We start from the raw sequence: 25,862 nt of genomic DNA on the forward strand, positions 1-25,862 counted from the left end.
CATGTTACACCTTTCAAACCTTTCCACTGTTAATTCCCATTTCAGTGCTGAATGACCTCTTAGGTTCCAGTGATTGGCCTAAATTCCATATTTTATTCCTATAAGTCCGGCCATGTGACTGTATGCTTATTCTTATAACAATGTCTTTTGTGTTAGGGAATTATGCAGTATATTACATCGTAAGTTTCATCAAGTATATATAATTTATGAGTTGTTTTGGTTTGATCTGTGTTTTCAGAATGTGTCATCAAGGAAGGTAGCAGGTGGCATGAACTGGGAAGAAATAGGATCTGTACTTGTGCCTTTAAGACATCGTTTATCCAGTAAGACTTACAAAATTTGTCGAGGGCCTTACAACAATATCATCAGCAACTTGGGCCTTTCAAAGTTACTTGTGTAAGTACATGAAGTTCCTTTTTTTAATTTTTTTTTTTCTTACAACATAATTGCATGATTTAAAGTTGCACAACTAATTAATGTTCTTACTTGCATATAGATTGTTACTGTATGAATAAGCATCTTTCCATGGAATTTTAGTTAAAATTTAACTGGTTAGTTGCTGGAGGATGAACCACCCTCAGAAGTTGAGTGGACACATTGATTTTACATAATGCTTATGAAAATTAGTAATGTATTTTTTGGGCACCATTGAGATGACATTTTCCTACTTGTGATTTGATTTGAATTTTATCTTTCACAACATTGTCAGGTGAATTATCATGAGGTCCTTCATTGACATCTATCCAGATATAAGTGACATCCAGTGGTGACAGACCATCAGTATTATTAAAAATAGTTAAATCAGACCACTGAGCTGACTATCAGCTCTCATAGGACTAGCCACTGAACACCTTTAAGTGATGGTTTGTGTCAGATGTTAGGCAGGTTATGGGGTGGGGTAAGATATTTTTCTTTATTGATGTAGATGAGACAACTGTGATTTAAAAACTTCTCATTACTTGAGTCACAGTTCATGAAAGAGTTGGTGAGCGAACGTTATTTAGTTGTGAATAAGTGAGGGAGTTTGGGTTCAGAGAATTTCATCTCTCTCAATTCCTTTGTAATATCTTTATATTTTAAGAATCCTTTTTGATATACTCATTGAGTCATAATATTATTCATTTAATGGGGTAGACATTTTTCTGCATAGGAAAATTGTCCAATGCATCATTTGTGAATGTTATGAACATGTTTCATTTTTGAGAATGTTGTCTTTACTGGTTCGTACAAATCTGTGATCAGCTTGTGCATCCAGCCTTTTTATGTATAAAATGTACTTTGTTTGTTCTTAACCTTTGCACATTCCTGCACTATACTATGCATTTATGATCTCAAAACTCCAGTTCATGCACAGGGACTTTGTTACGAGCCAGCAAAAGTCTACCTTAACTTCACTGACTTGGGAAAAGTCTGATATTGGTTATATGTATTCCATTACTGTAAAGACATCCAGAAACCAATATAATAGGTTTATTGTCAGATTCTCTTGTCCTATCTCCATACAGTATTGAACCTGTTGTATGGTTTATATTAGAAATTTGTTGGTGTGCATAGGGCAGAAGTATGAGATACATAAGAGATACATAATGTGTTGTTTCTGTGGATGATGTAAAGAGGAACTTTTAATAAGTAACTAGTGATGTGACTTCTGTTAGCCATGTTATACTGGTTAGTGTGAAATTGCTCAGTATTTGTTCTGTTATCCCTATACTAACTGCCTTTAACTGGCCATATGCACATCTACAACTTTAGTTTTGAAAGTTGACTGACTCACAGAACCAACATTAAGCTAAAATGTGGACTTTTGCCAGTACCCAGTAGAGTACTTACTACAGAACAGTGAACTCTTGTCTTAATGTTTTATCTGTATGGAAGATGGTGAGAAAAGTCACAAATCATAAGGTGATGTAGGCTATTGCTTGTTCAGGCCCACAACTTATGGTCTTCAATCAAGGTCCACATGTATTTGTGGAAGTTTTGGCAGCTTTTCTCCTCTTAACTTTCTACCTTTGTATCACTTTTTATGCTGTGATAATTTTTTTTGTTCATACGCGAACAAAGTCATTTTTCATGTTTCCCTGAATCTCCGTTGTTGTTTTTTTTTTTTTTTTTTTTTTTATATATATATATATATATATATATATAAAAGTTGTTCTAACAGGTTGATGTTCTCATGCTCTTATATGCTAATTGCTTACCTGTTCGTAGTTTTAGAAATGACAATTTAATTTTTAGCTGTATTTCTAACATTTTCACTTTTAAGTGCATATTTTCATGTTGCTACATTTTGTGTTTCAGTGCCAAACCTCACGAAATTGCTGAAAAAAGGAAAGCAGAAGCATTGATGGGAGGGCTAAATGAAGTTGCAAGTAGTCATGACCCAGAGTTAGTTCAGAATGGTCCAGGGGAGAATGGTGTAGACGGTAATCACAAGGTCACGAATAAAAAGGGAAAGAAGAGAAAATTCAAAGGTGGTAAAAAGCAGAAAAATGTAAAAACAAAAAGTGGTAACCAGTTGCAAGAAAATAAAAAGCAAAAAACATTACCATTAGAGGAGTCGATAAAGTAATACAAAAGCAGTATGTAAGGTAGCAGATTTTTATATGCCTTTAATGTTTTGTTTGTCTGGTTGCTGCTGTACTTTATTTTACCAAAATTTATGAATATATTTTTATTGTTGAAACTCGTTTACTTGTTTTTTCCCTTACTGTTACAGCATTGGCTGTATGCCTTTTGTGTTAAGGTTTTTCATCCTTGGGTTTATTTAATTTCTTAAGACTTTTCCAATAAACTTTGTGGTTTAGAGAAAAATGCATCAGCTGCACACTGGGTATCCTGGCGCACACACGTTCATTTTCATAGTAGTATGGGGTTGCACAGGCTACTATCTAATCATTTTTGGAATTGCTTTAGATAACTGGACAACCTTTATGTGTGCATCCACACTTTATTAACTGTTGGCTGTACTCCACTTTCCTGATTTTAGATGTGATTCATGAGCGTGGAATTGAAAAACATACCATAGAAACAAATACTGAGAGTGCCTCATTGGCGGGATTGGTATGGGGTTGGCCTGCCACCTCGATGGCTACGAGTTCAATTCTCGGGCATTCCATTGAGGTGTGAGAGATGTGTATTTCTGGTGATAAAAATTCACTCGACGTGGTTTGGAAGTCTTGTAAAGCTGTTGGTCCCGTTGCTGAATAACCACTGGTTCCATGCAACGTACAAACAAATACTGAGCTTCAAAATAGATTCCCTAATTAAAATTACCCAGAAGTTAGAGCATTTAGAGCTAATGCAGATATAACAGATCTGTTACTTGTTGCTTAATTATGAAAGATCAGTCACATTTAGTACATTTCATTATTCATAGATATGATGGGAATAGAGGAATGGAAAGTGGATAGGAATAAAAGAAAAACTCGAATCTAGCTTCTGAAGAGATGTAGACTGCTGAAAATGCCAAAAACTTCAATAGCATCCAAAGCATGCACATAGAGAAGGAACCGCAAATGAACAGACCCAGTGTTATTATGAATCGGATTGGTGCTGCTTTGGCTCATCTACGCGTCACCTGCTCTGAGGTGTTAGTGCTAAACATGGCGGAAGCTCCTTGGGACGCCGTGTCTAGTACTAGCCCCTTGGACATCAAAGTATGATATACACCCATTTCTATATCGTGTGATCGACAGATTATATTGATAGAAGATATCTTCGTGCGGCCGTCTATTGTATGTACATTTACCATACGGTGTTTAGTAAAACACTTCAGAATAGTAGGTGACATTTAGATAACCAGCCAAAGTAGCATCATCGGATTATCAAATACTGTGCAGTATTGCACATCCGCCAGAGTTTGAGGAGCAATGACCTCACTTGAGGGTCTTCGCAGCATCCATTCAGCCACTAGCTCCAACCCCTTTCATTCCTTTTCCTGTGCATCTCTTCATTTTTCTTCTCCCGCCTTCCACCATTTCGTAACTATGTTTTCTACTGCACCCAGAAGGATTTCCGTGTGTGTACCTTTGAGACCTTTTACTCGCAATTACCCTTACATCACGGAATGGCCTCAAGGCCCCAGTGCTTAGTCATTAGCCTAAATTTTAAGGGGGTTTCACACGATCAAACATGTTCAGCACGCTCATCTAACTTCCTACACAACATGCTTGAAGAGCTTTTACACGTTCAAACCAAAGAGACAAACAACCTCAGTCGGTCGAAGAGGAGAAGGAGCAACATGTCTCTCGCCCAAGACGAAGTGATGGCAACTGGGAGAGTGATTGCGCTCAAGGAAAAGAAAAAGAAGCGGTCAACATGGACGAAGGACTGGTTATTGAAAAGGTACCAATTTTCTCACACCAACATTATGAAAGAGCTGAAACTCCAGCCAGATTAAATGCGTAATTATATGCGCATGGATGAGACGGCATATTTAGAGCTGTTTTGAATTTGGTCAGTCCATTTATTACTCATAAAGACACCGTTATGAGGAAATCCATTAGGGTGGCCATTTAGAAACTTAATAAAGTAATATGTTGTCATCCAGATTTGTATGAATTTGTAAATTATTTTAGTAAGAAGTCGAGAAATATTTTAAATCCTTATATCAAAGTGACCATAAAGCTGATTAACATCGTCTACCCAATGCCAAAGAATAAATAAATAAATGCACAAAAAAATAAATAAATATATAATTAAACAATAACAATTAAGTTAATAAATAAGGTAAAATACATAGACATATATAAATAGATAGGTAGATAGATAGATACATAACACGATAAAACCATACAACTCGACACTTCATCAACACAATACAAATTTGATGCGCTTTCTCTTGGTAACTCTTGTTCACAAATGAACATAAAGTCTTCAAAATAAGAGTGGGTGTATGTCATCATGTGATTTGCCAGACTTCTTGGAGCTTTCAAGTTTTCGTAGTTCTCTTCTGAAGGAAGTACGAAGACAGTTGATTTTTTTGGTCACATCGTGCCTCGTGCACTGAGGGTCAAGTTCTCTTAGTTTTGCATGTAATTACTCGATTCCCATATTTCTTAAATTCTTATTAGAATAATCTTTAGATTTTATCTTCCACAGTGCTTGGTGTTTCCTATATATTTTTATGAAATCAACCATAATTTCTCTTTTTGTGTCTTTAACGGCGCACACATCACTCAAGATTGTAATTTTACTTGGAAATAGCAAAGTCTGTTTGTGAGTGAAGGAGTTCCTTAACGAAGTTACCACCTCGGGAATTGAATAAGTATGACATTTGGGGACTGATACTTATTCAGACGTCCAGACTTTAGCACGAACCAGCAAGCTCCGCCCACAAAAGGCAGACCAGATCAGACATCCTATTCATTCAAACACGTTAGTCCAACATGTTTACCCCTTTCACACTTTCAAACACCCTCAAACATCATATTGTCAAACGTGTTCATGAACATGTTTGACAGTGTGAAACCCCCTTTATACTTCATTTCCATCACCAAAGTTGATTTATGTGAACAAAAATGGCAAAGCAATCTCAAGCCACAGTGAAAAAATTGGTTTTATTCCACTTACATGTATGCATTTCAAAAAGAGTAACTAAGATTATTAACCAGGACAAAGGTTCAAAATATGAACAAGATCGCATAAAATAAGTAAGTTTGAAAAACAAATGAAGACAAATTCTGGATTAAGGAAGGAAGAAGAAAATTGTACTAAACCATTAATCATAATTTTGATCCAGGAACAGATCAAGAATAACCATCTATTTAATCATTACAAAGTAAATCGGTGCAGAGTGTTATTCTGAGCAGCGACTCGACAACTTATTAACACAATGAATTCTGGTGATAGAAGTTCACTCTCGACGTGTTTCGGAAGTCACGTAAAGTTGTTGGTCCCGTTGCTGAATAACCATTGGTTGGTTCCATGCAACGTTAAAACACCTACAAACACAATATTAATACAATGAAATGTCGCGGTTTGGTATTGTCACAAGAAATCACATAAGTTTTCACTCATGGCACCTGTCATGCCACTGGCATGCGGGGAATGTCCTGTATCTTAGACTTAGTTCTATCTAGATTTCCTCCCTCCCCCCCCACCGGAATGGGTGGGGAGGGACGATTACTGAGTGTAGGTGATTGATTGCTGGCTTACATCTGCGGAAGTTTGTGGTGGCAGGACGTTCGTTAATGTGCAATATTTGACATGATTATAGGTAGCCATCTGTAAAACAACTGTGTAGACCATTTCTAACTATTGGTTATGGTTATCAACAATCTTGAACTTCAAACCTTGCGACTAGTTTCTAAGGAAAAAAGGCTAACCTCACTCTCAAACCCCTTTTAACAGAAACATTTGGGATGCAGTTGCTAGCCCCACGCCATGTTCAATTTTACAGATGGTCATTGCGAGTGAGAAATGAGCTGAGGGAGACTTTTCCATTTGTTTCTTGTCGCGTTCCTTGTTGTTTCATTATCGTAATCAGTAATAGACATCTGGCCACAGCTCCGATTGCTGCTGGTATTCATTCTTTGCAGATTCCCCTTTCGTACATTATATGTTTCTACTCTGGTCTTTGTTATCCTATTTACGTTCGCATATTATGTTCTTTTATAACTGTTTCTCGCTTGTATCAATCATTATATTTTTGATGTAATCTTTTGGGGTTTGTACTCTCCGAAAACAATCCACTAATATACAAACATTCATGTCATATCCATCAGAACAAAAACAACAGAACAACAGAGAGAGAGAGAGAGAGAGAGAGAGAGACTTTCACTAGGCATTCAAACATGCATATCCCCAAACCACTCGGGTTACTTACCTCAACACTTACATGGCTCCGCCCACTACGTGTGTCGTTACCATAGCAACAGAGAAAACATAAGGGCCTGTCAGATGTAGAAAGAGGAAGAAGAAGGGGGTGGATTGCCAGATACCGCCAGAACCCCAGTGACTAATTTCGGACTCCAGTCCGAGAGTGGTTTTTCGACCGGTTGCTTCCGCTCCCCGTCAGTCGTTTCTTTCCTCTAGTGTCAGTGGATTGTTGCGTGTTGTTTGCCCTTTTCAGTTTATTTCATTCAGTTTTCTCCATTTTAGCATAAACTCGCTTTCTGTCGTGGTTATTCAATATTAAACTTCGTTGTCGTGTCGGTATTTTGTTGTTGACTGTCGTACAGTCGTAGTAGAATCACGTGCTTACGATTGTTTACTTTTGGAATAACAGAATTAACTGCAGTAAATTCAAGTAAAAATTTTAGCAAAAAAAATAAAAAGAAATAATGCCCGTGATGCTGTGAAAACAATAATTTGGATTAAAATTCTTGGAGTATTAGATACTGAAGCGAACGTGAATGCATGTGATGAAAAACTTCCTTGGGTAGCAATGGGGAAATACGCTAGGGTAGTAGTACAACTGATTCGAGTACTAATCCATATTTAAAACTTCAAATTATGTACAAGAAACTATTACATTGTGATGAAAACTGTCATTATTCGAGGGATTATTAATAATTTTATTCAATTCAGCAACAACTGAGTTGATTAAAACTGTTCTTTTGACAAGAAACATCGTTAATAATGAGATATTGAAGGCCATTCAATTTTTATGAAGGTGCGCTCTCTAGGCAACGGGTTACAAACAAAACGATTTGGAATGCGTGATTAGTAACATTGCTCAGATTTTTTTGTTCTTTTAATGTAATGGTGATTTGTGAATTGTTCTTACTGATGTATGAAAGCTCTCTAAACTCTTGAAAATTTATTGTCATCTTTACCATTGGATAAATGGGTAGCTACATTCTTTAACTCAATAAGATTTTCGATGCTAAGTAGTAACGATTGAGTGATATCATTTTGAGCTCAGAAATCAATTTGTCATGAAACTTGCTATTTAAATATAGGGAAATGTACGTTGCTTTACAACTATACAGTAAATTACAGGCCCGATAACATGGATGCGATGTTCAAAGCTCGCGACCCATACAAATCTCCCTAGTGATCAGGCCAACCCCCCCAAACTACCGAAGATGTTCGAAGTGGAATGTCAGGATTATAGCCGTAAGTGTTACCTGACGTGTAAATAATAACAATACTGTTCACGTAACATCAACAAGTTGCTTGACGACCGCCAGCCCCCTGTCATCATGCCGCGACGAGTAGACAGGCTGAGGAAAGAAGCACGCATCAGCAGGACACCTTCCGATTTGGTGAGTGTTCGTTGGTAAAGTATCAATATTGTAGCTGGACATTATTATTATTATTATTACTATTATTATTATTATTATTATTATTATTATTATTAGCTAAACATGTGATATAATTTGTTTTTGTCTCGAGCTATGTTAGACTTTTCTGTAGTCTTTTATTTGCATTAGGCCTAGTCCAATGGGTATCTTAAGTGTACATAGGCCTATGTTAGATTATGGTTGAAAGCAAGTTTTTATTTTTATTTTAGGCCTAATTGTCATATTTCTTCCACTCGAAGATTCAAGTATTGATGGCTGAACGGACCTTATCCAGCGCGGTCTTTTAACTCCATATTTAGGTAACACCTCGTCAGTAACTGCCACTTCGGTAGCTTAATTGTTATTTATCGCAATGGTAAAAAATCTAACTATATGCATTAATCAACGCAAATTAATTATTATGGAAGCATTTGTAAAAATTCGGTAATTATTAGTTTTATCTCGGTCTAAATAATTATTACAGTGCTTATAACTCCATTTTAAATTAGCTGTGTGGGGATAGTAGCTTTTATTTTTTTGTAGTACTGGTAACAAGCCTGGAAAGTTCCAACTACACCATCAAAACTACAAAGACAACTACACTGTTCCAACTGTATATTATTTAATGTTACATCCTCGCTAACGAGTGTGGATACTTCATGCACAGTAATGAAAGTGTTTATGGGTTGGCACGTTATGTTCAAATGATGTAAAATAGTAATGAGGACGAAAATATGTTAAATTCAAACCTCCATAAGTCGTTAGTGTATTATTTAAAAGAATTTTAGCATTCTTTTACTGAAGCAAACTTAAGAGGGACGATATTAAAAGAAAGTCTTAGGCTCAAGATTTTTGGGGCCTACTGTTAATTGTAAAGTATGTCTGAGACCTAGTGCTTTCTGACACGAGCCTCTTTCGTGGCCGAATGTATGTACCTTAGTGCGTTTCTGCCCTGGGTCAAGCCATTTTTGGGCCCTAGTGCACAGCTCTGGGTAAAGCCGTTTTTGAAGCTAAGCGTTCGTGTCAAATGTTTCTGCGGCCAATAATCTGGGACTGGGCATATCTGGTGCCAAAGTCTGTGTTACATCACTTTTTACAGAGATCAATGCTCATCAAGTGTGTCTTCGGCCAAGTGTGCCTTGGGCCATGTGGCTCAGGGTAAAATGACTGGGCTGAGGGTCACTTGGTCTATAGACGTCTCGGCGGGCGAGAGTTCTTGGGTTCGAAGGTATCTTGGTCGAGGCCTCTACGATCGAGTGGATATAAATTTGAATGTGGCCTAGTGTATGTGTCTGTGGGAGAAATGTCTTGGTACTAATCTCTCTCTCTCTCTCTCTCTCTCTCTCTCTCTCTCTCTCTCTCTCTCTCTCTCTCTCTCTCTCTGAGTATGTGTGCATGCGTAAATTGTTGCAGAATAGCAAGAAAATTATTTACCCACATTAACCTTGAACGTTGAAATACGTAGAGTTTTCCAAGAAGCGCCAAGAATGTTAGATAACATTACCTGGAGTCCGTTCTTTAACATATCTTTAGATAAATAGTTAGATGCCGGCACCATAGAGGATTTGTAAATGGCAGGAAGTGGAAATTCCACTTATCAAAACCAACAGCAATTGCTTGTCAGAAAAGTAGCAGAAAATTTATTTAATGGCATAGGCTAAAAGTGGAATGACAGCTAAGGTAACTCAGTAACTTAGCTCCGGTGGAATCTGTTAGACATATTTTAACAAAAAGTCGATGTTACACGACATTCCCCAGGAATGCCTGAATTATTTTCTTTTTTCTCTGCAGACTATCAGATTCTTAGCTGTTCAAGGTTGATGTAGACTGCTGACACGTTCCTGTGAAGGCACCTGGTATACATACTCGTGAAGATATTGGAAGTGATTTAGTGTTTAATATAATATTATATATCTATATATATATATATATATATATATATATATATATATTTGTGTGTGTGTGTGTGCGCGCGCGCGTGTGGCAAAGTTAAACACTGTATGTATGTATATAAAGGCCCGTAGTTTTTTTTAGGTGGGGGTCGTTTTTCTCAAAACTGGACCTTTTTCTTCTACAAATGTCATTGCTTATATAGGTTGGGTATACAGATGAAATACTTGAAAATGGTATTTTAGTTATATTAAGAAGAAATAATGCTATCTGCGCGTCTATGCCCTTCTACCCAATTAGATGTTATTCAAAGTCGCACTGGCTTGGTTAACAGAATTTGACTTATAATGTTGAAAGTTTGCACCGAAATTCAAGAATATTTCTTCAGTTTTATTGATTGCTTCATTTATTATGTTAACGATAACATGCATATTACTTTATTTGTTGTTATGTTATATACTTTGACTTAACAAACAAAAAACAATAACTATTTATTACTTTGTAAGTACAGATCAATGAAAAGGATAGTCACAGAAAATATGGACTTCCGGAAATTTGGACCGCCCTCGGTACAGGCCTGCTATATATATATATATATATATATATATATATATATATATATTCTATATATATATATATCTATATATATATATAGGATATGGAGAGAGCAGTGTTTTGAACGTCGTTCGTTACAAGGATCCAGACTTCCTATTCATTTGCATGTTTGCCACGGCTGTATATATATATAAAGATAACTTTGATACGCTTTTAACTCTAGTGGCTATGCGAACTGCCCCACAAATTCCTGGAATGTGGGAATTCCTTGTTTTTTGGAATGTCCCGCGCAGTTTTGAGGAAAAGAACAGGCAAGACTTTGTTCTGAGTAGTGTTCTCGTGATATCGTAGAACAAACGTAGGGCCCATATCCAAATGCCTTTTCATTCCTTTTACTGTACCTTCGTTCATATTCTCTTTCTTCCATCTTTCCACTCCCTTCCTTTCAATCGTTTCAAAGTGGGACAGCGAGGTTTTCTACCTACTCTCTTAGTACTTTTTTTATTGTTTTACTCACATTTTCCTTTTCGGCGATGAATGACCTCATGGATCCCAGCTCATGGCCTTTTTGGCATCAATTATATAAATTCCGTTCCTTTCCAAATTCCTTTGAGTTATTGACTTGCGTGCATTTGTTTACATTGCAACTCACGCGGGGCAAAATTACGTCAGTTTGGCCGTCATTGGACATTGATCTAAACATGAGTGTTGCTTCTAACTTATTCATCTCCATGCCCTTGGCATTTTCACCCTAGTGGCTGTTGTGAGGGCATGGTGTTAACAACCTCACCTTGAAAACCTGCCTACGCTGAGCAACTCAGGAGTTTATTGTGGTTATGTGCGGACAGTTCGATCACTGTAACCCCACTAGGCCTATGACCTATCCGTTGGGATTAGTATATAATCTGCATCCTGTTTCGAAGTGCTGGCAAGATCCAGTTTTTGGCTTTATTAGGATTAGGTTGATCTTTGGAATAATTGAGATAAATGATAAGAGTGTTAAAATGGTATTGGTCTAAATTCCGTTTCTAGTCTGTGCCTAACTGATACAATAGACTTTCGTTTTGTGGCTGTTATTATACTCGGTTTATTTCCATCTGTCCACCCGCCTGTGGTGTTTGCGTATGGTAACACTTCGTCCCTGGCTTTAGATAATTACATTCAGCTTACATTCAACAATTATAATAATATCCTATTTCGAATTTTAACGGTGTAATTCGCATACAGTAAATTATTAAAACACTTTTCAGTTGCAAATGTACACCCAGATATGCTTTTATTTACCTAAAACTTACACAGTGTAATTATCTAAAGCCCGGGGCGCAGTGTTACCATACGCAAACACCACAGGCGGTTGGACAGATGGAAAAAAACAGAGAATAGGTTTGAACTTTATTAAAGTTTGTTTGTTTAAATATTTTGATGGCTATCGCTTCTACAGTGGGTGGTTTTGTTTATCATTATTATTATTATTATTATTATTATTATTATTATTATTATTATTATTATTATTATTATTATTCTGTTAAAAAGGATGGCAGAATTAAGCGAGTTGATTTTATATATTGTTTTTTCTATTTTCCTTACAATTCGCTTCTCAGGCTCAGCGATGTTTCTGAGTAACTGGCCAATATTCATATTGGGAATTTTCAAAAAATTGTGAATGCTGAAGGAATCTTTTATTAGAACAGGATATCAGGTCCAGGTCAAGCAGGGTTCGTCGTCAGTGCACACAGTGAGTTGGAGCGCGCCGCCCAGGTCCTCGTCGACAACGGACACACCAATCGTGCTGTTGATGAGTCAATAAGGAAAAGTATGGAAGCCTGGTACCACCAGGAACCCCGCCCCGACGTTGCAGAGCCCATCAAGCTTTTCTACAAGGGGCACTTCCACCGGAGGTACAAGGAGGACGAGCAAGCCCTCAAAAAGATCATCGAGGAAAACGTCAGCCCCGCCGACCCAGACAGAAATATTAAGATAATTATATATTATAAAACGAAGAAGACGAGCAGCCTGGTGATGAGAAACAATCCTTCGGTGCCCCTGCAGGATCCCTTGAAGAAGACGAGTGTGGTCTACCGTTACACATGCCCCGTCCGAGGATGCCTCGGCAAATACGTCGGTATGACCTCCATGCGTTTCTCCAAGCGAATCTCCTGCCACGCCCAAGAAGGAGCCATATTCAACCACGCCAGGACTGCTCATAACAAACGGATAAAAAGAAATTATATTATCCCTAATATCATAATAATAGATCAGACAACAGATCCCCGACGTCTGCGCCTCCTAGAAGCCCTTCATATAGGTAAGGAGAAACCGAACTTAAATATAACTCAAGAAACGTTTCTCCTTCCCACCGCCGCCCGGAGGGTAGCGAGCGACCCCCCGACGATGCCAGATAATCAGGAACCCCCACAGGATGATACGATTCCTGCTACAGACGGAATTCCTGACGTTCATCCCCAGGCACACTACTGTGGCGCTCGCACGAGAGAATCCCCGAGACCTTCGAGGCGAAATCCACGGCTTCGCCCAAGACCGGCCCGACCAATGAGAATGCAACTCTAGGTCCGTGCCGCTATAAATACCGTTCCGCAAACTTTCTTGCTACAGTCTCTTCAACCGAGTGATGCTCTTTGTGATACGAAAGCATCATTTTGATACTTTTTCACAAAAGTTTACTTTTTTACGACGCTGGTTAGAATGATACGAAATGGGAAATTTTGCTCAAAAACATGATACTTTCTTACGTTTTTGCTAAACAGATTGGTTATTTTCTATCTTTGTAATTTTCCATTACTTATTTATATGCACATTACCCTAAACATAGGTTTTGGAATCCTAATTTTTATCTAATCAGAAAATAACATCCTCCACAGTTTATTTTCTAACCTAGGTTAAATGGTTATGAAGGATTACAGGAACTTCAACTCTATGTACTCCGACCTATTGTTGATAATTGCTTGCAATCGAGTGTCGAGTCAACACAGCGACGATCTGTGATCTCTTGTAGTAAGAACCTCTTTAAGAGCATTAAGTTAGTATGGTATCACTCATTTTTGTTTGAATCAAAACTTTATAGTAATGGTATTCAATATTCATATGTTATATACTGTATAGACGTAGAGGTAGGAATTAAGAAGGTTTCTGAAAAGGAAACTACAGAACACAGGTCTTATATCTGAGCCCTACTTGCATTGTTCACGTTACGGTTGGCTATAACTTTATGGTAATCGATATTCATACAGAACTACAGGATGTTATTTTCTATAGAGACGTTGAGATAGGAATTAGGGAAGTTTTTGAGAAGGAAACTCTACAGATCACAGGTCTTATGCCTGAGCCATACTTGTATTGTTCACGTCGTGGTTGTCTGTTTCTGTTTGATACTACTCAGACACAAAGTGACAACATAAGTAGTATAGCTGCACAAGACTACAAGTTATCAATATTTCAAGTTCAACGTCAACCAGTGTGTTAGTTGCTAGATTCTCACTAAATTTCCCCAGTTGGTAGACGAGGCTCATTATGATCAGTATAATGATGAGTGGAGGCACTTAACATTTCAAGAGAAATTAATTCAATCAAATGATCCTACTCAATTTTGGTGCTCTGTCAGGAAAATGAAATGCAGCGATGGGACGCCCATATTCCCTACAATTTCTCAGTTTATGCTAGATTTAATGGTGCTTCCAGACTCTTCTGCTGCTGTGGAAAGAATATTCTCATAGGTGAAATTAGTAAAAACTGATGTGTGGAAGAGATTGAATACGGAATCAGTAAATGGCATTTTGTTGACTAAAGGGAATGGAAGAGATAAAGTTTGCTATGAATGGGAGCCTTAAGTGAATCAATGATTCGATCAGCTCAATCCTTGCATAAGGTAGATGAATAATGGTTATCCAGCAGCAGCTTGTGTATTGCATAATGAACATAAGGTGTTAATTAGATATAGAATGAATATTTTGTTGAATTTAATATAAGTTGATGATCATATGTTTAATCATGCCAGGTTGCCAAGTTGATGCCTATATAAATTCTATAAATGGTATTATTATATCAGGCAACCTGTAGTTCATAATAACATACTAAACCCATACTTTATAGTTCATAATAAAATACTAGAATTATAGACAAATGTGTTTTATAGTTCATAATAAAATACTAGAATTATAGACAAATGTGTTTTTGTGCTAAATTTTCTTAACAAAATAGACAACACGTCACTGTGTGGCTCATTGCCAGACGAAAGACCAAAGCTGCGTTGATGTGAATATGTATTTATTATTTTAGTCATGCAATTTCTCTTGTGTTTATGCAGGGTGATGTGATACTTTTTTAGATACTTTTCTGAAAAAGTGATGATACATTCTTACGTTTTTTGAAAAATTCACGATACTTTTTATAATTTATCATGAGCAACACCCGTCAGAAGATGACCTACGAGAAGGTCGAAACGTCACGTGATACCAGCTATACCAGCACCAATACCAGCCCTTAAACCAAAGACGACCCTGGCCCGAACTGAACTACGCTTACGGAATAATACCAGCACTGACGACGAACCCTGCTTGACCTGGACCTGATATCCTGTTCTAATAAAAGATTCCTTCAGCATTCACAATTTTTTGAAAATTCCCAATATGAATATTGGCCAGTTACTCAGAAACATCGCTGAGCCTGAGAAGCGAATTGTAAGGAAAATAGAAAAAACAATATATAAAATCAACTCGCTTAATTCTGCCATACTTTTTAACAGTATTTGCCTAAAAGAGGGTCTTCTACCAAATTATTATTATTATTATTATTATTATTATTATTACGTATTCAGAAAATGAACCCTATTTACATGGAACAAGCCCACAAGGGCCACTGACTTGAAATTCGAGCTTCCAAGCGTAGAAAGTAGTAACAGGAGGTAAAGGAAAGGAAAAAAAGAAGAAACCACATAGAAAAAATAAATTAACAATGAATAAATGAATTGATAGATAGAAATGTAAGTAAATTCTAAAAAAAGGCAAGGAGAATTCTATCACGGTAGTAATGCATTGCATCTTTGCTTTGCCTGAACTTTTGAAGTTCTACAGTCCAACGTTTGAGAAATGAAGATCCCTTGAGAAGTTCGAGAGCGAGGCGCATTGACTGCATATGGGTGCTGCTGTTCAGCGAATCGGGTGGTTATCGGCTGGAAAAGGAAAAAAATCTGCGATCAGTTGTGTGTGTGTGTGTGTGTGTGAAAAATCTCTGGTGAGATACAGCCAATGAAAAATTGACAAACATGAGACTATCCGCCTATGGTCCAAGTCGTAACTGCTAATGTTAGGAAACTGAAACCTCACCCCCACGAACTACTTGATTTAAAAGCAATAGATCTCTGGCAGAAGCAGACATCCACGCTGGAGAACATTACAACAGGTGGCATTGATTTCATCACTGTTATAGGAGGCTTTACGTACATTACTAACTTTCGTGCGGAAATTCTTGATACTTTCATTTGATGTTTCTCAAAAGTAAGGTGTGAATCAAAAGGTCCACCTAGAATTGTTAAAGGTTCAGCCTCCTTCAGCAGAGGCCATCCACCTGAAGGGGAGGATGAGGTGGTGGAAAGGCTGTACGAGATCTGCTAATCAGTCATGTTTTCGTTTTACTGGAGTTCAGGCTATGAACCACACCGACTACACCACGATTAAGATTACGAACAGCTTCATTTCTCATAGGTGGAGACTGGACTACACCCACGAGTGTTGGATCATCGGCATACTGAACAATGTTGTTTTCTAGGCCAACAACTATCACTTATAACACTAAAAATAACAGTGGACCATGAACACTGCCTTGTGGAACTCCAGACACAATAGATCTTGGTTCACTTAAGAGCCCATCAACAGCAACTCGCTGCTGCCTACCTGTATGGAAATCTTGAAGTCAACCTAAAACATATCCACCCAGTAAGCTCCCTGTAATTCATTATTTGGAATCAGCAGCAAAATCTATTGGAATCACTCTGCACTCAGAAACCTTACCAAGGTTCTTTCGCAAATTGCAAGTCGAATCTTAAAGGGCATCGCAGTTCCCTAACTGCTTCCTGTATGCATGGATAGTTCATGTTTCCTAAACTATAATTCAGTGTCCCCTTTGTTTCTATTCTCAGTTTTTCTCATTTCGATTTTTTTAGTTGCGTCAATGAGTTTTATTGTAAAAATATTTTATAGAATTTTATAGGGTGTGGGGCTATATGTTTGCGCTAAGCCTTGTATAACGAGGCCGCACTGTGAGGTTATTTAGACCTGCGATGTTATACGCAAGTATCGTGTGGTATACTTCCCATCCTCGTCTGAGATTGCGACGATAATTTCTAAGTCAGTATCTTCTTTGGGTATTAAGGCGGAGATGTTTCGAACTCATGATGATAACTTGACAACGGTATATTTGCAAAACTACATCTCTTGAGTAGAAGGCAAGAAGGTGGTTAGGAGAACCTGATTCTAGGAGGGAAAGTAGAGTTCTAAGTTACAATGCATTTACAAAGGTATAGGAGAGCACAGCTTAGCTCAGCATACATAACATACAGACAGACGAACATGTGAGAGGAAGTCACGTAGACGTCTGTGGGTGATAGGTCAATAGGTTCTCAGGCGAAGCACTGTGACCTGTTTGACACAACCATGGATTTGATTATCACAGGCAAATGCAAACCAGAGCACTGCTGATTCAATATGCCAAAGCATAGCTTGGATCCTGTTTATAAACCTTTATCTCACACCTTGTTATCTCAACAGTGACCTCTTAGGTCATTAGTTTATTTATACATATGGAATACAGGTATTTCTAAATGTAACCCTTACATATATTCCTTATATCCTGTGTAACTGGCATAACCTCATCATTTTTACAAGTCTACTTTTTGTGATAGATATTTATGCTAATAATAACCTATCTCCATACGTCATATTGGACACGGCCAACGTTAATAACATCGCCCCCGCCTCCCCCCCCCCCCCCCCCAACAGTGTTATTAACACCCATCGATCAAAGGATGAATCCCTAACGGGAACTTTGACCTGGTTACGATTGCCGATCGCTTTGCGTGATCGTTATCCTATGCTAACGAGCTCTCATTACGGGGCAACATGCATTACGTTGCACATTTCTGCACACGGCTCTCCTCACTCGAAGGGTCATTTTTATACTAATCAGCTGATTAGCCGGGGAATACGGAAGAAGGTATTTGCGCTTTTCATCGATTAAGCAATTGAGTCGGGGGGGATGTTCTTCCTGATTTAGTAGGGCGACGGTCTCTCTCTCTCTCTCTCTCTCTCTCTCTCTCTCTCTCTCTCTCTGTCCAGAAGTGTTACCCTGTTGCTGGCGTGTTTGTGGATGAGGTTGCGAGCCTCATATCCCTGCCAGGGCGGATGATCAGGGCAGATGATGATGAGCTTGTGGTGTGTCTGGTCACCCCTCCAAGCGCTTACCTATATCTCCAAGTTACTCAAGATACCTAGCTGGAAGGTAATATATATATATATATAGTAATATATATATATATATATATATATATATATATATATATATATATATATATATATATATTATACATTAACATTGTGAATATATAAATCAATTCTTGAAAGAAATCCGACATGTTAGAACCTTCCAGATAAATTGCGTTCCCAGTGTTTGCGTCACACGCGACAGATATATGATATTTCGGCAGAATGTTTAGATATTTGCACTTGTCAGAACTCATGACATTTTACCTGATGTTCGCAAAAGAAAAAACTCTGTCGGTTTAACTCGTCAGTAGATAAGGTATACAGACGAACTCGGCGCTTTGAAATTTTTCTCGTCAATGACATTTTTTTTTTCTTCTCCAAGATTCATGTGGTTGTTTAGTGTGGCGTATTTTATGAGTGAAATAACTTTTCTGATTCTATTTTTTTGCTGAAGAAGACTATTGAGATGACCATATTTGTCCGGCCGCACTTTTTCTCTCCGCCCTCAGATCTTGAGAACTACTGAGGCATTGGTCTGCAAATTGGTATGTTGATCGTCCACCCTCCAATCATCAAACGTACCAAATTGCAGCCCTCTTGCCTCAGTAGTCTTTATTTTATTTAAGGTTAAAATTAGTCAGCAGCACAGGCCACCACCGGGCTGTGGATGAAAGTTTCCTGGGCCGCGGCTGAGAGTGTCATACCACATTATACACTGTACAGAAAACTCGATTGCGCCCAAGAAACTTCGGCGTATTTTTTACTTGTGTGTAGTGAAGGCAGTGATATTGATTTAATACTTTTGAGTGTATTCGATGACTAATAATGAATGAAAAAGACGTAAATATTTTCTAAAGTCTTTTTCTGCATTATTTATTTTGACTCAGACGTCGAAACATTGATATCAAAGCCATATAATATGTTGTTCACTAAACTTGTAAATATTTTCATTCAGGAATTAGTCCAGTACTGAAGAGTGAAGATACCATAACACTTATGATCCCTTGAGATGTTAATTTAGGCAGCCAGTGTTTGGTCCCCCCCAACCTTGTCCCCCCCCCCCCCCCCCAGTCCGGCCCCACCTCATTTCGTCTGAGCCGGAACTGCGAAGTACCGCTAATTATAATTTTCTCAGTAATAGCATTGGAATGATGCAATTATCCCTGACGTCCTGTAATTAAGTGTGGAATAGCATCCACCATTTTTTTTTGTTCAAATCCTGACGTAAGTTTTCCAAGTCTTGGCTTTTCATGTAGGGGAAGGTATAGCTTCAACCTATTTAGTACATATAACTGCTAACGGTTCTCAACTTTATCACCACATATCAGGATGTTCATCACCCCTCCCCCCCCAACGCCGTTTCCAAAATAGTCTGCCTCAAAGGGTACATTCCAAATAATATGCAACGAAAGCCCAGCGTGACCTGTCAGTAGTGCGCACCAATCCACTTTTTTTTTTTTTTTTTTTTTTTTTTGTGGTGGTCCCAGAGCCAGTTTGAGCCCGCCTCTCTTTGGTCACAATCCCCCCCTCGAAACTTGATACTTCTCCCTCGGTTGAGAACCACAGGAGCAAATTGGTCCATTGACCTCTTAGGGTCGATAATGAACTTGTAGGGGCCAAAAGTTGGCATTGGTGTAAGAAATGCTACAGTAAAATTAAATGACTAATTATTGATGTGTGGCTGGTTTGCTGAGTTCGATTTAAAGTTCGCTTGATAATCACAAACTTCATGATGCCTTTTTCTCGCATATTGTTGTTATTATTGTTATTATTTTTTCTATCTCGGTCATTCTATTCGACTGGTTTGGTATTTATAGATTGGGGTTCCGGGTTGCATCCTGCCTCCTTAGGAGTCCATCACTAATCTCACCATGTGCGCTGTTTCTTGGAGCACACACTTCTGCATGAGTCCTGATGCTACTTCGGCATCTAGTTTTCCCAGGTTCCTTTTCAGTGATCTTGGGTTCGTGCCTAATACCCCTATGATTATGGGTACAATTTCCTCTGGCATATCACATATCCTTCTCATTTCTATTTTCAGGTCTTGATACTTATCCATTTTTTCTCTTTCTTTCTCATCTACTCTGGTGTCCCATGGTACTGCGACATCAATGAGTGATACTTTCTTCTTGGTTTTGTCAATCAACGTCACGTCTGGTCTATTTGCCCATATCACCCTGTGTTTTCTGATACCACAGTGCCAGAGGATCTTTGCTTGATCGTTTTCTATCACTCCTTCAGGTTGGTGTTCGTACCACTTATTACTGCAAGGTAGCTGGTGTTTCTTGCACAGGCTCCAGTGGAGGGCTTTTGCTACTGAATCATGCATCTCTTTGTATTATTATTATTATTATTATTATTATTATTATTATTATTATTATTATTATTATTATTATTATTATTACTGAATTAGAAATAGAGATTGAACGCATGACGAAACGTAAAGGAAAGAAATCTCATCGAGAGGCATTAATGAAAAAAATGAGCGAAGGAATTTTATATTTTTGAATAAACAGTTCAATATAGATATTTATGTGTTTAATTATTTTACATTCTTGGGAGTTAGGTGAAGGATCAAAGATTCCACGAAGTGGTTGGTGGTCCAAAATAGTTTAGTGGCCCCTGAGTTAGAGGCCACTAAACTTCCCAATTGTTGTATTAACAGTTAGATTATTCCCGAAGGGCGGTACTATTGCCACAGTGCACCATAAGCATTACTCGGGTTCTCTGCAGAGTCCCTTCGGCCCCTATAGTAGATTCACACCAACCGTGCATTTGATGTCTAGGCCAGTCCCTTACGACGCTCCTGATTGGCTGTTGATAAGCCAATCACATGTCTGGAAACGTTCAGTCTCTCGAGAGAGTTCTCATGGGTAGGATCTACGTTCCATCTCTCCTGAGGGATACGTCTTTCAGGAGAGGTGGAAAATACATCCTGCCTATATGAACTCTCGAGAGAGACTGAGAGTTTCCAGCCCTGTGATTGGCTTATCAACAGCCAATCAGGAGCGTCGTAAGGGACTGGCCTAGACATCAAATGCACGGTTGGTGTGAATCTACAATAGCTGCGACCCCTTTCATTCCTTTTACTGTACATCCATCCATATTCTCTTTCCTCCATCTTACTTTCCTCCCTCTCCTAACAGTTGTTTCGTAGTGCAACTGCTTTGAGGATTTCCTCCTGTCTACCTGTGAAGCCTTTCACTCTCAACTTCCGATTCAGCGCTGAATGACCTCATAGGCCCAGCGTTTGGCCTTTGGCATTTATTTTATATTCCAGTTCCGGCAGTTAGATCCACGGTTTAATCTATTCTCTTTTGAAGAGAGTCGCTAAATAACGCAATTGATTAAAAAATAATCTCATTCGCAGGAAACTGAATATCCGAATTCATTGCCTGACTCGTTATCATTCCTTGAAGATACTGGGTTGGTCTTCTTCTCAAGTCTACTACAAAATTTGCGTGTGGGCTTCGGATAACCTTCATTATTCAACAGCCTCTAAGTCTGGAGAGCTGACGCACACGCCATTTCTTTTGTTTCTCTCTCTCTCTCTCTCTCTCTCTCTCTCTCAATATGTGTGTTTTTGGTGGTATATATATATGTGTATACATATATATATATCATATATATATATATATATATATATATATATATATATATATATATATATATATATATGTATATATATATATATATATATATATATAATATATATATATATATATATATGTATGTATGTACATACACACACGCACATACGAACAATAAAGTCACACTTGCACATATTCATAGGTAGCTTGTGTAAGTACAACGCATTGGAGGGTCAAATTCCACGTAACAATCACATTTAGCATCAAAATACGTCACGGTTGTTCACTTACAAAAAGAAGTTCGCTCACGAAAGAACTGACATTGAAAGTTATTTCGCCAAAAGAAAAAAAAACACTATTATTTCAAGAGCAGGTCGCTTTGAGCACAGCGAACGACACTACAGTTCCCGAAACTACGAGGAGAAAATCGTCCCAAGTTTCGTCGTTGGAGTAATTTAAGAGTTACTCCGGTGCTTTTAAGTAATATCCCGAATGGGCTACGATGTTTGGACTGCGAGACAACTTATGCTCTGCTCATTTTTTCTCTCTCGTAATGAATTCTACGCACGCGAGCGAGCGACCTATACGCCGAGTTACGTACTTCGTGAACTTTACCAAAGGACGCAAAGGCTGGCTCATTTGTTTGGGAGCGAGATTGCAAGACTTACCGCAAGAGCTAAGTAGACGTTAACAATTATTAAAACTTTGATTTGATACACAAGACTTCAACTGTGATTTGCATCGTTGTGTATATAAATTGATATCATGTAACATAAAGAAATAATAAAAAATAGAAAAAAACAATAACCGGGATCAAGTTATTTATATTTACCCACAAAACACTTATAAATTGACTTTACATCGTTGTTGATATAGATTAATAAGTAACTGAAAGACGAAATAAAAACCCTAACTTAATTAATTTTTTTCTTTTGTATTCCTCCATGGTGGTTGCATTTTTCTAGCATCAGTCCTTAAGTAATCCTTACATTTCAAAGCCACCTTATCTGTAGCGTATTCAAATCAATCTGTTCATCTGGATTCCTTGCGATGATAAGTCATTCTCTCCTTCTTGGCGTGATTTTCCTTCTGAGTAATTCATATAGACGATTCCCAGTCTTGCTAGCGCTCTCTGCCAGCCTTTAAGCTTTCACAAAGTTTTTTGCTTACTCGGGAAGTAAGTAAGTCTACAAACTATTTTGTTGTTGTTGTTGTTGTTGTTGTTAGTGCTGCTGTTGTTCTTTTCGTGGTTTGTAAGAAAGGTCTATTGAAGAGCCTAAAAATGTCTGAAAAAGGTGTCTCGCGTAGAGTTAAAGATACAGGAATTTCGGGATATATTTTATATATTTATTAGAATGAAAATGTAAAAAAATAAGTAATGTTCGCGTTACATTATACAGAACAATTATTTCTAATAAAATATAGCGTATATATTTTAATTTTCGTTGGTGAAACAACGCGCAATTTGACCGTAGATTTAGCACGCGCCTCGAGTAAGCTGGAGGTCGGATATCGCCTTGTTGTTTAAGTCTCGATAAAATGCGCTGCATTAATAGACATCATTAGTTTTATCTGCTAACTTTATTTTCCTTGTTATTACCTCTCTCTCTCTCTCTCTCTCTCTCTCTCTCTCTCTCTCTCTCTCTCTCTCTCGTCTCGTCTCTCTCTCGCTCTCTGTAAAAGAAAAGAAATGGGAAGTAGACAATCTCTCTCTCTCTCTCTCTCTCTCTGTAAAAGAAAAGAAATGGGAAGTAGACAATCTCTCTCTCTCTCTCTCTCTCTCTCTCTCTCTCTCTCTCTCTCTCTCTCTCTCTCTCTCTCTCTGTATAAGAAAAGAAATGGGATATAGACAATCTCTCTCTCTCTCTCTCTCTCTCTCTCTCTCTCTCTCTCTCCTCTCTCTCAGTGAAAGATAAGAAAAGGAAAGTAGAAAATTCTCTCTCTCTCTCTCTCTCTCTCTCTCTCTCTCTCTCTCTCTCTCTCTCTCTCTCATTCAACAAATAAATCCCCGCCAACGAGAAAGGAAAATACTTTAGACCTAGTATTTGTGAACGAGGTGAATTATGTTAAAGAAATAATAGTTTATAATGCGAGTATTTCAGACCATAATGTCACAGAATTAACATTCCATTCCAAAGCAAGTGGAAACAGAGATAAGCAAGAAATGAAATTGTGGGAAGGATATGGAAAATACAACTTCTACAGTTAAAATATAAAATGGTCAGAAATAAATTAAGAATTAAAGAAAGATTGGCATAACATTTTCGTAAGTGATGATATAAAGGTAAATACGAAGATATTATATAAAATATTAGAGAAAAAATAGTGGATAAATATATACCGAAGAAGAAAAGTAAACATCAGTCATGCATACCAAGAGACAGAAGGATCTTGTTCCAGAAAATAAGAAAGTGGAAAAAAGGTCTTGCAAAAGGAAAAAATGCATGGAAAGTGATCGAACTAAAAAGTAAGCTAGAAAATGCAGTACAAAAGATTATACAATCAAAAGAAAATTAAAAACGTAACTTGGAAGAAAAAACCCTGGTAAATATCAAGCAAAAGCCCAAACTATTGTACTCATATGCAAAAAAGATGAATAAAAGAAGAACAGAAATAGGCCCTCTAAGAATTGAAGGGAGATTAACGAATGAAAAAAAGGAAATATGCAACATATTGGCAGAACGATATAAGAGAGAATTCACCCCTAGAATTGATAATGAAGATTATGGTATAGAAGTAAGGGATAAAAATAGTAAATATTTAGCAGAAATAGATATTAATGAAGCTGATATTGTGCAGGCTATTAATGAAATTAAAAATGGAGCTGCAGCAGGGCCTGATGGTGTCCCTGCTATTTTGTTAAAGAATGTAGTTCATTCTATCGCAAAGCCCCTTGCAATATTATTAAGACAAAGTGTAGATACAGGCAAGATTTATGATGAGCACAAATTAGCATATATTACCCATACTTTCAAAAGTGGATCAAGACTAGAGGCAAGTAATTATAGGCCTGTGAGTCTAAAATCACATATTATGAAAGTGTATGAAAGGGTAATGAAGAAAAATATTATGAAACATTTAATAAAAAATAATTTGTTTAATATAGGACAACATGGTTTCGTACCCGGAAAAAGTACACAAACCCAACTGTTAGTCCACCGTGAGAACATATACAAAAATATGTAAAGCAGAAATGAAACAGATGTGGTTTATCTAGACTTTGCAAAAGCTTTTGACAAGGTAGATCATAATATATTAGCGAAAAAAATGAGAAAACATAATATAGTGGATAAACTAGGAAGATGGTTAAAAGAATTTTTACACAACAGAAAACAGATAGTTATTGCAAACGACAAGAAATCGGATGAAGCTAAGGTAATATCGGGTGTGCCACAAGGTACGGTGTTAGCTGCATTACTGTTTGTTATTATGATTGCAGACATAGACAGTAATGTTAAGGACTCGGTAATGAGTAGTTTCGCCGATGACCCAAGAATAAGTAGAGAAATTACTTGTGATGAAGATAGGAATGCGCTACAAAGAGACCTTAACAAAGTATATGATTGGGCAGAGGTAAATGGGATGGTATTTAACTCTAATAAATTTGAATCAATAAACTATGGAGACAGAGAAGGAAAGCTATATGCATATAGGGGACCTAATAATGAGACAATCACAAATAAGGAAGCAGTTAAAGACCTTGGTGTGATGTTGAATAGGAACATGTTATGCAATAATCAAATAGCAATTCTATTGGCAAAATGTGAAGCAAAAATGGGAATGTTGTTACGGCACTTCAAAACAAGACAAGCTGAACACATGATTATGCTTTATAAAACATATGTTCGTATTCCACTTGAATATTGCAATATGATATGGTACCCACACTATCAAAATGATATTGCACAAGTAGAGAGTGTACAAAGGTCCTTTACAGCTAGAATAGAAGAAGTTAAGGATCTTGACTACTGGGAAAGACTACAATCCTTAAGATTATATAGTCTAGAAAGGAGAAGACAACGCTACATGATAATTCAGGCATGGAAACAGATAGAACGAATTGCCGAAAACATCATGGAGTTAAAAATATCAAAAAGAGCAAGCAG

General features: G+C 37.6%; 2 protein-coding genes across 2 annotated transcripts in view; both read left to right on the forward strand.

Annotated features, from left to right (window-relative positions):
- The window catches only part of LOC135200440 (myb-binding protein 1A-like protein), a 92,473-nt gene extending 89,790 nt beyond the window's left edge, over nucleotides 1-2,683 (forward strand). Inside the window, exons 18-19 of the mRNA XM_064229076.1 lie at nucleotides 239-396; nucleotides 2,299-2,683. Coding sequence (XP_064085146.1) covers nucleotides 239-396; nucleotides 2,299-2,569 — 429 coding nt within the window. The 3' untranslated portion in view covers nucleotides 2,570-2,683. The remainder of the gene's footprint in view (nucleotides 1-238; nucleotides 397-2,298) is intronic.
- A 4,220-nt stretch (nucleotides 2,684-6,903) lies between these two features.
- The window catches only part of LOC135200444 (high mobility group nucleosome-binding domain-containing protein 5-like), a 73,829-nt gene continuing 54,870 nt past the window's right edge, over nucleotides 6,904-25,862 (forward strand). Inside the window, exons 1-2 of the mRNA XM_064229082.1 lie at nucleotides 6,904-7,036; nucleotides 7,945-8,210. Coding sequence (XP_064085152.1) covers nucleotides 8,148-8,210 — 63 coding nt within the window. The 5' untranslated portion in view covers nucleotides 6,904-7,036; nucleotides 7,945-8,147. The remainder of the gene's footprint in view (nucleotides 7,037-7,944; nucleotides 8,211-25,862) is intronic.

This window comes from Macrobrachium nipponense, chromosome 26 (genome assembly GCF_015104395.2).
Source record: "Macrobrachium nipponense isolate FS-2020 chromosome 26, ASM1510439v2, whole genome shotgun sequence".
NCBI classification, from domain to species: domain Eukaryota; kingdom Metazoa; phylum Arthropoda; class Malacostraca; order Decapoda; family Palaemonidae; genus Macrobrachium; species Macrobrachium nipponense.